Source organism: Musca domestica, unplaced genomic scaffold (genome assembly GCF_030504385.1).
Source record: "Musca domestica strain aabys unplaced genomic scaffold, Musca_domestica.polishedcontigs.V.1.1 13, whole genome shotgun sequence".
Lineage (NCBI taxonomy): Eukaryota > Metazoa > Arthropoda > Insecta > Diptera > Muscidae > Musca > Musca domestica.
This window is the reverse complement of record NW_026712172.1, coordinates 9,369,691-9,381,958: the sequence shown is the minus strand read 5'-3', so window position 1 is coordinate 9,381,958 and position 12,268 is coordinate 9,369,691. Positions and strand designations below refer to the sequence as shown.

The following is a 12,268-nucleotide window of genomic DNA, read 5'->3' as shown; positions in this document are numbered from 1 at the left end:
CCATTGTGGAAGGAACAGCCGTGTATTCTTATGAGAAACAGGTCGTCGAAATCTCTGTGTCGTCAAAACTTGAACTTTATAATGAATGAAGGATTTGTGGAACCAAGGTCTAATACTAGGCAGAGGACTCTATGACACATTTTGAGAAGTATGGTTTCGATTTAATACTTAACAGAAGCGTCTATGCCCTAGAAGCATCTATTCACATCACAAGTCCAACACCCCTGTGGTCAGTTCATAGGACTGTATGTTCTTTATGACTGAAGGAACAGCCGTAGGTTCTTATGAGTAACAGGTCGTCGAGATCTCTGTCTCGTCAAAACTCGAAACTTATGTTGGAACTTCTAGTGTCATACAGCGCACCGAAGTTTTTTTAGCAGTGGATAGATAATCCTGGTTCTAAGCACCTTGCTCCTTGAGTTAGTACCTGTTATATTTTGCTTGTCTTTCAACAGATAAGGAATGCCAACAACTTTGGAATCAGGGTGATTACTTCGCTTTGACTAGATGCTTGTATAACTGCGAAGTTTTATTCCCAGTTTGCGGTTTTTGATTTATTATTTCAAAACTCCACACGCAAGTGGCGCCCAAACATGTAACCAATATATCAAACGTAAATACAGGGTGAGATCAAAAAACTGCAACCAACTCATCCGACGGCTGTTAAAATTATTCCAGTAACAGCTCATTATATTGTTTACAATCGTACAAATGCAATTTTCCAGAAAAAAAGTTATTCGTGATGGAATTCAAGCGTGATAGTGTTATTTCTTTATATTTGGCTGGAGAACCACAAGTGGCCATCGTAAGAGCGTCGAAGTGGCCGAAAAATGGATCGTCAGCTGAACATATCGCAATATTCCATTCGGCAAATATTGAAAAATAAACTCGAGGTAAAGCCATTGAAATTCCAAAAAGTGCAGGAACTTACACCGTAACAGAAAGAAAATAGGCTCAAAAGAGCTAAAGAATTGCTTCGCTTGGCTGAAAATGGTGAACGGCCAAATTTGGTATTCTCCGATGAGAAAACATTCGTTGTCCAGCAGTTTGTAAACAAACAAAATGATCATGTTTACTTGCCAAAGAGGTCAACTGAAAATGTGCACCTTCGGTTGGCAACCAGAACTCAAGCGCCGTCCATGGTGATGGTGTGGGCCGCCATAACAGCCGGTGGTCGCTCGTTTCGTTTGAGGTTCCTCGTTTCATTTCCAACGCACAATGGCCACCAAAATCTTCGGATACCAATCCGTTGGACTATTGTGTCTGAAATATTTTGGAAAGCAAGGTTGGCACTAAAAAATACCAAAGTGTCGATATAATTATATCGATTAGATTAATCCGCAGACCTTTTCTGCCGTTGGAGAACACTTACATTCATTTGCGAATCTAAGATTTCCCAATACAAATTGTGTGTACGTGTGGCGCCCAAACAACGTTTTATTCAATTCAGTAGAGGGATTTATAGCACCATTGTTTCTACGTTTCCTAAAGCCTTGGAGAACCATAACAAAAGTTGGCTGTCGTAATGAAGCCACGTAAGTATGTTATTAAGATCCTCCAAGGGAAATTAGGAACTCCATCTAATAGCCGTTCGTATTGATAAAAGAACATTCAGAAGTGTTTTGACAAAAAAAAAAAAAAAAAAAAAAAAACAAATAAAACAGCAGTAAGTTCGGCCGTGCCAAAATTTGAAATTTGAATACTCCTCGAAATATTCATAATAGACGCTACAAAGTATATATATTTTGGATCAGCGTACAAGATGATCTAGCGATGTCCGTTTGTCTGCCTGTTTTAATCATGCTGTCTTTCGAAGGAATTGAGATAGAAGGTTAAAATTTTACATACATGCATAGTTTATCGGTAGGCAGGTTAAGTTCGTAAATGGGCCATATCGGTCCACGTTTTCGTATAGCCACCATATAACGGTACCTCCCAATAATTCGGTATTTTCATGATTTTAGCGACATTATTTACCGGAATTATTTTAAATTTCATATTTGAAGTTCGTAATACGTATCACAGCCTATGACAAACATTTTTGTAGCCCCCAACCTAGGGTAAAAAAATTTCGTACAGCCCCCATATAACGGCACCCCCCCCCCCCCGATATTCGGTATTTTCATGATTTTAGTGACATTTTTTACCGGAATTATTTCGAATTTCGTATTTGTTAGTTTGGCATAATTTTGGCGCCCAAATGACTTGGATGTATTCTTTTCAACATCCTTCACAGCCTGGAGTGGTTTTGGTATATTATCTTGGTGTTGTCTGTATCTTCTTTCTGTCGCCGCATCTATCCTTCCATGTTACGCTCTGTTGTAAACCTTACATTGTCTTCATATTTATTTTAGAATAAATTTAAATAGATCACTGAGCCCCGAGTAACTTAACCTGTTGAATTTTCCCTTCATTAAAATAAGATTCTTCATTTGTAATAAATGATTTTGTTTTTTATATATTTTTTAGAACTATGTATGTAATATTTATAAAAGAGAGTATATTAAACAAAATTTACAAATGTATCTATGTCTGTGTGTATGTATGTATGTATGTATGTACAATGTATTTATTTACAATGATGAACCAATAACTTAGAGCCAATTACATTTTCATATCCAAAATATCGCCACCAAAAGACCTAGCTCAGTAGTAACGCACCGAATAGCCAACCGGCGAAGATGGCTGTTGATATTGCGGATCGAAATTTCTGAAGCCGGGTACCAAACCAAATGGGCTATTGAATTGTGGCCCTAGGGGACCACCACGGATGTTGACAAAACCACGACCAGCATTTTGATTGGGACCATTGAAAAATTGTCCACCCAAATTTAACTGCGGCCCTGCTGCTGCCGATGGCGGTACATCTGGGTAATCAGGTGACGAATTATCATTATCGAGTGGAATTGGTGGCTGTTGGGCTTCTGATTCATCATTGCCATTGTCTGCATCGTCTAAACTAGTATTGCTATCATTATCATCATTGGAACCATTACCATTTGAATTAGAAGGATTAGAATTATCACTAGAATCATTATAGTCCGCTGAGTTGCTAGGATCAAAGGCCGTTGCATCGGAATAATCGGGGTAGTCGTCAACGGCTGGTGCATTGGTGTCTGGAGGTGAGGTGTCATCGGATGATTGATTGGGGTTTCCATTGCCAGTAGAACTTGGAGGTGCTGCTGCTGATGCTGCCGGAGGTTGCTGGGCACCCGCCGCATTATTATTGGTAGAGAAATCTACAAAGTGAAGGAGAAAATCCAATAGTACGGCAATTAGTAACTAGTTGAGCTATTTTACCGTTAGTCTGGGCGAAGCGATAGATCAGGGGATTCCTCAGACGATTCGGACGATCTTGTCGTATGCCTCCACGAGGTGCCATAGGTCGCCCACCAGCAGCCTGTGGTCTTCTTTGGCGAGGACGTGGGCGAGATGGTGGTGGCGGTGGAGGGGGTGCAGCTGTTGTTGTAGTTCTTGGAGCTGCCGGAGTTGATGGATCCAATGCGCCATAATCATAATCGTCGTAATAATCAAAATTCAAAATTTGTGGTCTTTTCGGTAATGGTCGCCGTCTTGGTAATGGTACTGCTGGGGGCGGTGTTGCTGTAGTTGGTGCTGGTGCTGGTGCTGCAGTGGTAGTAGTGGTTGGCCTTCGTCGTCTGGCTGCTGGGGCTTGTGCAACCGGTTGTAACCGATCGAAATAATCATAATCAACGTTGAATGCAGCATTACCCCGAGGACCACCCGCCCTTGGAGGAGCCGGTCTGGGACCAAGTCTACCTGGTCCACTTGGTATGGTAGCAACTGGTGGTGGAGCACTCAAGGATGCACTAAACGGAAACCAAAAGGATTTCAGTCCCGCAAATGGTGCAGCCGTTGTTGCCACTGGACGTCGTGTTGTTGTAGTGGTAGGTCTTCGTGTGGTTGTCGTTTTCAGATTAATCAAATTCCTGGAAGCCGCCGCCTTTGCATTACTGGCATAGGCACTTTTCATCAAGAAATTACGCACCAAAAACCCCAAATCTACAGCTCTTTTGTCCCGATCATCAACATCATCCACAGCACGGAAAACATAGCTTTGTTGGAAATCCTGTGCTGCTACATGTGTCACTGCATTGTAAAGCAATAACAACAGCGCAAGAGATTGTAAATTAAATCTCATATTTTTTTGTTTGTGTATGTCTTAAGTTCCAAAAAACGTGTGCTATGCCGCAGGTTTGTTTTCGAGTCAACCGTTATGTTTAAAGTCTAAATAAGAACTGTGACTTATAATTTGTTGTGGTAAAAATGCACAAAATTGTCCACATTGTGGTGCAAACTAAACATAATCATAATCTAACTAACTAGGGCACAGTGTTACGAAACCGCTGTCTTTCGTTGGAGGGAAGATATTTTTATTACAATGTAGTTTATCTCAATTAGGTAAAAAATCTCTAGGAGGTACCGAGATCACTTGAACAATCTTCACAATTGGCAAGAGAAAATCAGTGGTTCATAGAAATGGCGCCCAAATATTGTTAACATATATAAAGATTTCTTCTCCTATAGATTGAAGACCCTTGTAAAAGTCCTCTGGAATATTTTTTTTAGAAGTCTTATGAAATTAAAATATATTTTGAGTTTCTTCTCAGAAATATATTTTTTTAATTTTCCTTTTAGATGTGAGACACTTCGGGAGGGTTTGGACTGAAAAGGTTTATTACTTTGGCATTCAAATGCTTGTAGATGTCATTTGAAGATATAAGATATGTTACGTATTATTCTAAAGTCTTTATGTTTAATTTTAGACTTATTCTACAGACAGAATGTTCTTCAAATGTTCTTCTGTATTGAGAAAACGCCATTCAAAAGCCAGTATGTGTGTGTTGAAAGATATACTTTACAGTGGTTACTTGGGAATGGAAATGGCGCCCAACTGTAAGTTGAGTACTTGTACGGATGCAAGTTGCCGAAAACATTATTAAACCATTAAAGAAAGTCTTAAAGTCGGGCGGGCCGACTTTATGATACCCTTCACCACTTTGCATATTTAGTAGAGCTTCACATAACAATTAAAATTTTTGTGGGATAATTAAATCATACAAGCTATGATTATATATATAATTTAAGTTCAAAGGACTAAATTTGCCGAAGAATTTGTATATTTTCAATTGGGGCTTGTATTGCCCATTTGGTGCACAATTAACTTGAAATCGGTAAAGATATATATAGGAGCTATATCCAAATCTGAACCGATCGCGATAAAATTTGGCATAGATATTTCTGAGCTGTATTTGATATATGTTCCTGAATATCGTTGTTACGGCGTGCATATTACGGTTGTGGGTAACAAATATAACAAATCGGATGAATAATATATATGGAAGCTATAGCTATATCCGAACCGATCTTCACCAAATTTGACATACTAGCTTCTAGACTCAATTCGGTCGTATGTGCCAAATTCCATCCCATTTGGACAAATATTAGACGTTTGGTGCACAATAAAAGGTAAATCGGCCGAAGTTATATATGGGAGCTATATCCAAATCTGTCCCGATCTCGATACAATTTAGCAAATGTATTTCTGAGCTGTATTTGATATATTTCCCCAAATATTGTTGTTAAAGAGTGCATAATACGGCTGCGGAGGACAAAAATAACAAATCGGATGAACAATATATATGGGAGCTATAGCTATATCTGAACCGATTTCGATCAAATGTGACATACTTTTTTTCAGGCCTAATGTGCAAAATTTCATCTCAATCGAATAATAAAAGCGATCTGCATTTTGTTTACAAAAATATATGGACAGATGGACGGACATGCATAAATTGACTCAAAATGTGATTCTATGCTGATCACCAAAAGGAACTATGGGTCTATCTCGTTTCCATCTCCATGTTATAAACAAATGCACAAAGACATAATACCCTTACCACTATGTGGTGTAGGGTATAAAAAGAAGACATCTGCCACCACTATAAATTTTAACGGATATGAGCGTTTACTTCTCAAGCTAGATGCCCCTTACCTTAAGAATAGAAAAAAATCCCTTGAGAGACCTAATAAAAATAGATAGCCCTTTTAGGCGTCTTTTACAGGTGGAAGTCCCTTATTTAAGAAACATTTCCACAGTCGAAGACATAAAAGGGTGAGATAAAAAAAACTGCAACCAACTTCAGATTGCTGTCATTTCTAAGCCACTCGTCCGACAGCTGTTAAAATTATTCCAGTGACAGCTCATTATATTGTTTACAAGCGTACAAAAGTATTTTGGTGAGAATTTTCCAGAAAAAAAGTTATTCGTGATGGAATTCAAGCGTGATAGTGTGATTTCTTTATATTTGACTGGAAAACCACAAGTGGCTATCGTTAGAGCACTCCAGCATTTAAATTTGAATAAACCTTTTGTGTCTCGTACCATCCCTCGTTATCGTGATACTGGTAGCGTAGGCCGACGTCAAGGAAGTGGACGAAAAAAACTGCAACATCAGCAGGGATGGTTCGAAAAGTAAAGAAGCTCGTGAGCTGAACATATTGCAATATTCCATTCGGCAAATATTGAAAAATGAGCTCGGGATAAAGCCGTTGCAATTCCAAAAAGTGCAAGAACTTACACCGAAACAGAAAGAAAATAGACTAAAAAAAGATAAAGAGTTGCTTCGCTTGACCGAAAGTGGCGAATTTGGTCTTCTCCGGTAAGAAAACATTCGTTGTCCAGCAGTTTGTAAACAAACAAAATGGTCGTGTTTACTTGCCAAAGAGGTAAGCTGTAAATGTGCATCTTCGACTGGCCACCAGAACTCAAACGCGAGCGCCGGCCATGGGCCGCCATAACAACCGACGGTCGCTCTCCGCTCGTATTTATCGACCGTGGCATCAGAATAAATGCCGAATATTATCGCAAAAATATTGTGGAGGGTGTATTAAAGCCTTGGGCATGCAAACATATTGGCCGTACACCTTGGACATTCCAACTGGTCTCAGCACCATGGCACTCAGCACGCCAACCTAAGAATGGTTATAAAATGAGGTTCCCCACTTAATTTCCAGCACACAATGATCACTAAAATCTCCGGATACCAATCCATTGGACTATTGTGTCTGGAGTATTTTGGCAAGCAAGGTTGGCACTAAAAAATACCAAAGTGTCGATCACCTCAAGCAACAGTCGAGACATTGTTTCTACGTCCAATTACCATTCTCAAACCCCCCAAAAAGTCTTCTAAATATAAAATAACCTTCCAGAGTAATTTAGAATAATCAAAAATAAGATTTAGAAGACTTTCTGAAAGAATTTAATTTTATTTAATTCTTTGGTTCCTTTTCTATTGAGCTTACGATCTCGTCACTTGGGTAAAAAATGTTTTTTGTCATAGAAGTTATTTTTAAAATTCTTCTGGGGAGAATATCCCAGACAAAAAACAAGGGAACGGATGAGGATTGGTGGCTCTTTCCGGTAAACATTACCATCGTTCTCCACTAATAAACAAACGTTGTTTTTATAAACACAACAAAAAAGGGATAAAGCCTGACCAACAACAAAATTCTTGAAAATAGCATGGCGTCCAACAGATACCTGATTTTGGGTCTTAATGGTAAAGACATGCACTTTTGTCGCGAACCATAGGTTATACCTTGGACAGGACAAGAATTGCCACTTCGTTCGTTCTGAGTTTTAGTTTTTTACCATTCACAGAATCTGAGTAAGTTAATAGTAAGTATTTTTGCAGAACTATGGTATTTCCTCTGGATGTAATTGTCTAAAACTTTCTCTATGTTATGGGAAATCATCCAAGTCTTTGAAACATTCTTCTATCTGCAGATGAAGATCAAATTGATGGTAGTTTAGTTATCAATGGGAATCTAATAGAAAATTATTTTCGCCCTTCTTAAATCAATTTTTGTGTCTTCTAATAGCACTATGGCACCCAACATGTTACTGGTGTTTTGAAATGAATAAAGGTATAAAAAAACATAAAATTTGGAAAAAAAAAAATCCTATGATCTTTTTTTCAATTAATAGTACGGACCATATAACTGAATGTTTGAAGATTATTTAATGCACATGTATAGCTCCCATCCAAATGTGAACCGATATCTATAAATCTCTGTTAGTTTTTTTTTTTTCTATTTTTTTTTTCGTTCGGTCCCAACGCCACTCTTACCCGCCCCTGCCGACCGAGGGGGTCACCTCCCAATACGTAGGGAGCGCGTACACCCCATAGTCCGCACCATGGAGGGTTAGTATTGTAGGGAAACACCAGCTACAGTAAAACATCAGCCGGTTTTAGTAAAAGGATTAGTATTACAAATCACACACAACGAGCAAAAATACAAATCTGGCAGCTCCTAATACTATAATTATAAATTAAGTATTGATATTTTTATTGCATGCAAAGGTTCAGATAGTGATAAATTATTATAGAGGTTGTAATATATTTCACATAAAGATCTAAGGGGGTTGCTTAGTTCGTAGTTAGATCTCGCCAAGGAAAGATTTAGCGGTATATAATTACGAGTTATTCTAGACGGAACATTAAACTTTATTTCACTAATTGATAATTGGCTGTAAATTAGGTTATGAAATAAGTGAGGAAGTTAGACTTTTTCAGCTTAGTATCTAACGCCCTGTTAAAAACATTTTTTGCTATAAACTATATTTATTATACCCTCCACGATAGTATGGAGGGTATATTAAGTTTGTCATTCCGTTTGTAACACCTCGATATATACATTTCAGACTCCACAAAGAATATATATTCTTGATCACCATAAAAATGTATGTCGATGTCCGTCCGTCTATCCGTCTGTGGAAATCACTCTAGCTTTCGACATTATTCACCGGAATTGTTTCAAATTTGGAATTTGAAATTCGTAATAAATACTACAGCCTAAGACAAAAAATTGTCTGTGCAGGTCCACGTCTTTGTATAGCCCCCATATAACGGCACCTCCCGACATTCGGTATTTTGATGATTTTAGCGACATTATTCACCGGAATTGTTTCAAATATGGTATTTGAAGTTCGAAATGGTTTTCACAGCCTAAGACAAAAAACTGTCTGTGTCGTTACCTCCCTATATTTGGCATTTTGATGATTTTAGCGACATTATTCATCGGAATTCTTTCAAATTTGGTATTTGTATTGGATGTGGTATTTCGCAGCCTAAGGCCGAAAATTGTCTGTGCAGGTCCACATTTTGGTATAGCCGCCATATAATAGTACCTCCCTATATTGATGATTTTAGCTACATTATTTTTTCAAGTTTCGCATTTGAATATTGTAATGGCTTATCACAAACGTTGCCTATGCAGGTCCACGTCGTCGTTTAGACCCTAATATGACGGCTACATTTGGTATTTTTTAGATTTTAACAGAATTTTTAACGTTTTTTTTTTTTTTTTGAAAATTGCCGAATTCGTTCCAAATGGTGGAGGGTATTCAATGTTCGGCCCGGCCGAACTTACTTTTTAACTTGTTTTAGAATAAATTTTTTTATCGAAAGTAGATTTTATTGTAAATAATAAATTTTGGCTTCCCACTATGTTATTTCTGAAAGATCTAAAAAAGCATTATTTTTTCCTTGAATTGTACAGGGCTTGAATTTCAGAGGGACTCGTGTTATTATTAACACCCAACTAGTAAGTTTTTAGTGGCCTTATCAATGTTGCAGTGAGATTTTATTGGGTCTATTGATGACCTGTAGGAGTATCAATATTTCTTTTGTATTTTAAACTATTAATTAGACTATTATATATCATCTGTTGATCCTGCCAACAAACACTGTATCCATCAAAGCCTGTAACAAGTTTAGCTGGTTCTTTAATATCTCTTGATTTTCTGGCCCAGGCAAACACATGCAGAGCATAGACTTACTGACTTATGTACGTACATGTGGAGGCCATAACAAGGCTTTCGTTTTCTGTGGCACACAAATGATCTGCGGCAGCAGCAGCGGCAGATTAACATTAGCATTCACCAGACATCGATACAATTGCATAGATTAACAGTTTGTTTGTGGCAGTTTGTTCATTGTACGATTTGCTATGGTGCTCTTGCGGCCGCTACTGTAGCATTAGTGGCATGGTTGCTGTTATTACTATTGATGCTTTGACTTACCTCGTTACCTCTCAGCCAAACAAACACATAAAAATCCTTCGCCATCGCCATCTCTTCCCCCCTTCATCTCCTTGTCGCAGTGAATGTCGGTCACACAGTGTACACCTAGCTATGGCATAAATTAGTTCAAGTCGTCAACTTCTACTTTTTTATTACTCCGGTTTTTTGTTGTTATTGTTGTTGGTGGTGGTGTTTAACGGAATAATTCAAAAGTTTTATTTCAATTATATAAGCTTGACAAGTTTGTGTGTCAGTGTGTGTGTGCGTGAGTTTTTCTCATGGCAATTTTCCTCTTGGAAAAATACTTTGTTACTGAAATTGCTAGTCTCAAACAACAGCAACAACCACCATCACAACCACAACCACAATCTACACAATACGTGTCCATAAAATTGAAAAATCCAAATAATGTTGCCAATGACATTGTCTGTTGGTTATTTTGGAGTATTGCATCCAAATAAAGTATCTTCTGTGATTTGTTACCAAAGATAGCATGGCAATTTTTATTTCCTCATTCTAAATCCCAAGTAAAGATACCTAGCGTGTCGAACCTTCGAAAATATGGCCACAATTATCAAAATACCGAATATCGGGGGGTACCGTAATGTGGGGGACATACGATATCGCGGACCTATATAGACAATTCTCTTACATGGGGAAAGTACTCAGAAGGAACTCCTTGTGTGGCTTTTAAGACAGTTTCATTGAAAAATGTGGCTAAAATCATGAAAAATATCGAAAGATACCGTTATATGGGGTATATATTATATAGACAATTCTCTTCAGGGGTGAAGTACTCAGAAGCAACTCCTTGTGTGGAATTTCCGTTATATAGGGGCCATACGAACTTGAGCTGTCTGCACACAAAAAACTGATCTGTGCAAAATTTTAGCTTCATATCTTAATTCGTTTCGACTCTAGCGTGATTACAACAGACGGGCGGACGGGGAGAATATCCCGGACAAAAAAAAAAAAAAAAAACAAAGGGAACTGATAAAGATTGGTGGCTCTTTCCGAAACCTGGGTATTTCCTGCCTTACCCCCTGATAAACATTACCATCGTTCTCCACTAATAAACAAAAACAACAATAATGGGATTAACCCTGACTATTTTGCAACAACTCATCAAGAATATATATACTTTGTTAGGTCTAAAATTATTATTTCGATGAGTTACAAACGGAATGACGAGCTCAATATATCCTCCATACTATGGTGGAGGGTATAAAAATGAGTTTTAGAGTGTGTCTTCCAATTGCACAATGGCGCCCAATATGTTACTGGTGTTATGAAATAAGTGAGGGTTCTTAACTTGCTAACATTTCCATTCTGGATGTCTTGATGCGATGGTACAATGGTAGAGCTACCAGTTGATTGCGATTTTTTTTTTTTGAGTGTGCCGGACTTCTTCCGATTTCGTGTTTGTATTTGATTTAACAATATCAGCTGCCCAGCTAACATTTTTTCCGATTTCTGATTCAGATACGAATTCTGAACAAAATTGTTTGAGATTGTCCAAGATTCTGAATGTTTTTTTTTTCGGAAAAATATCGGAAAGAACATTAGAATTTCGTGACAAATTCGAAGAGAATTCGCAAAAGGAAAATTCGGAACGTTTTTGTATGTTTGATAAGAAATTCGCAACATTTCCGGATGTTTGATCCGAAATTCGGAAAAAAATCTTAATTTGTTATATATAATTTTGTACGAAAATCGGAGAAATATAGGACAAATTTCATTCGAAATTCTAAAAATTCTCGGATGTTTAGTCCGAAATTCGGAAAATTTTCGGATGCTTGATCCAAAATTCGGAAGAAAATATGAATATTTTCGATAGTTTTATCCGAAAATCGGAAATATTGTCCGAAAATCGTTTGATGTTCGTTGCTATGGTACATCCCATAGTTCCAGGAGTATGTTCCAATGCCGCATCTAAGTAATAAAAATAAAAAAATACAATGTCAGATATAAGATAAGCACATACACCTTTAAGGATACTAATTTATTGTACACGTGTTGCTGATGAAAAAATGATATTAAATAAAAAATCAAAATAAGAAGAGTGGTATACAAAAATGTTTGAAGTTCTCTTAAAAGACTATGTGCAGAGTACTCGGAAACTTTTCAGAAAGTACGGTAAAGAAATCTCTCTGCTGGCGC

The 12,268-nt window shown here is 37.7% G+C and overlaps 1 protein-coding gene across 1 annotated transcript; it reads right to left on the bottom strand.

Annotated features, from left to right (window-relative positions):
* Positions 1 to 2,485: 2,485 nt before the first annotated feature.
* On the bottom strand, positions 2,486 to 4,237 carry LOC101894737 (translation initiation factor IF-2). Its single transcript, XM_005176603.4, has 2 exons — positions 3,301 to 4,237; positions 2,486 to 3,239 (listed from the first exon to the last, which is right to left on the bottom strand). The coding sequence occupies exons 1-2, from the start codon at positions 4,160 to 4,162 to the stop codon at positions 2,647 to 2,649; spliced, it is 1,455 nt and encodes a 484-aa protein (XP_005176660.1). The 5' UTR covers positions 4,163 to 4,237; the 3' UTR covers positions 2,486 to 2,646.
* Positions 4,238 to 12,268: the final 8,031 nt, after the last annotated feature.

What these genes read in the sequence shown, in the direction of transcription:
- LOC101894737 (XM_005176603.4), bottom strand. Translation starts at nt 4,162, where the DNA reads ATGAGATTTAATTTACAATCTCTTGCGCTGTTGTTATTGCTTTACAAT. An exon ending in TCGCTTCGCCCAGACTAACG is followed by an intron (nt 3,240 to 3,300) that starts GTAAAATAGCTC and finishes TTCACTTTGTAG; the next exon opens with ATTTCTCTACCAATAATAAT.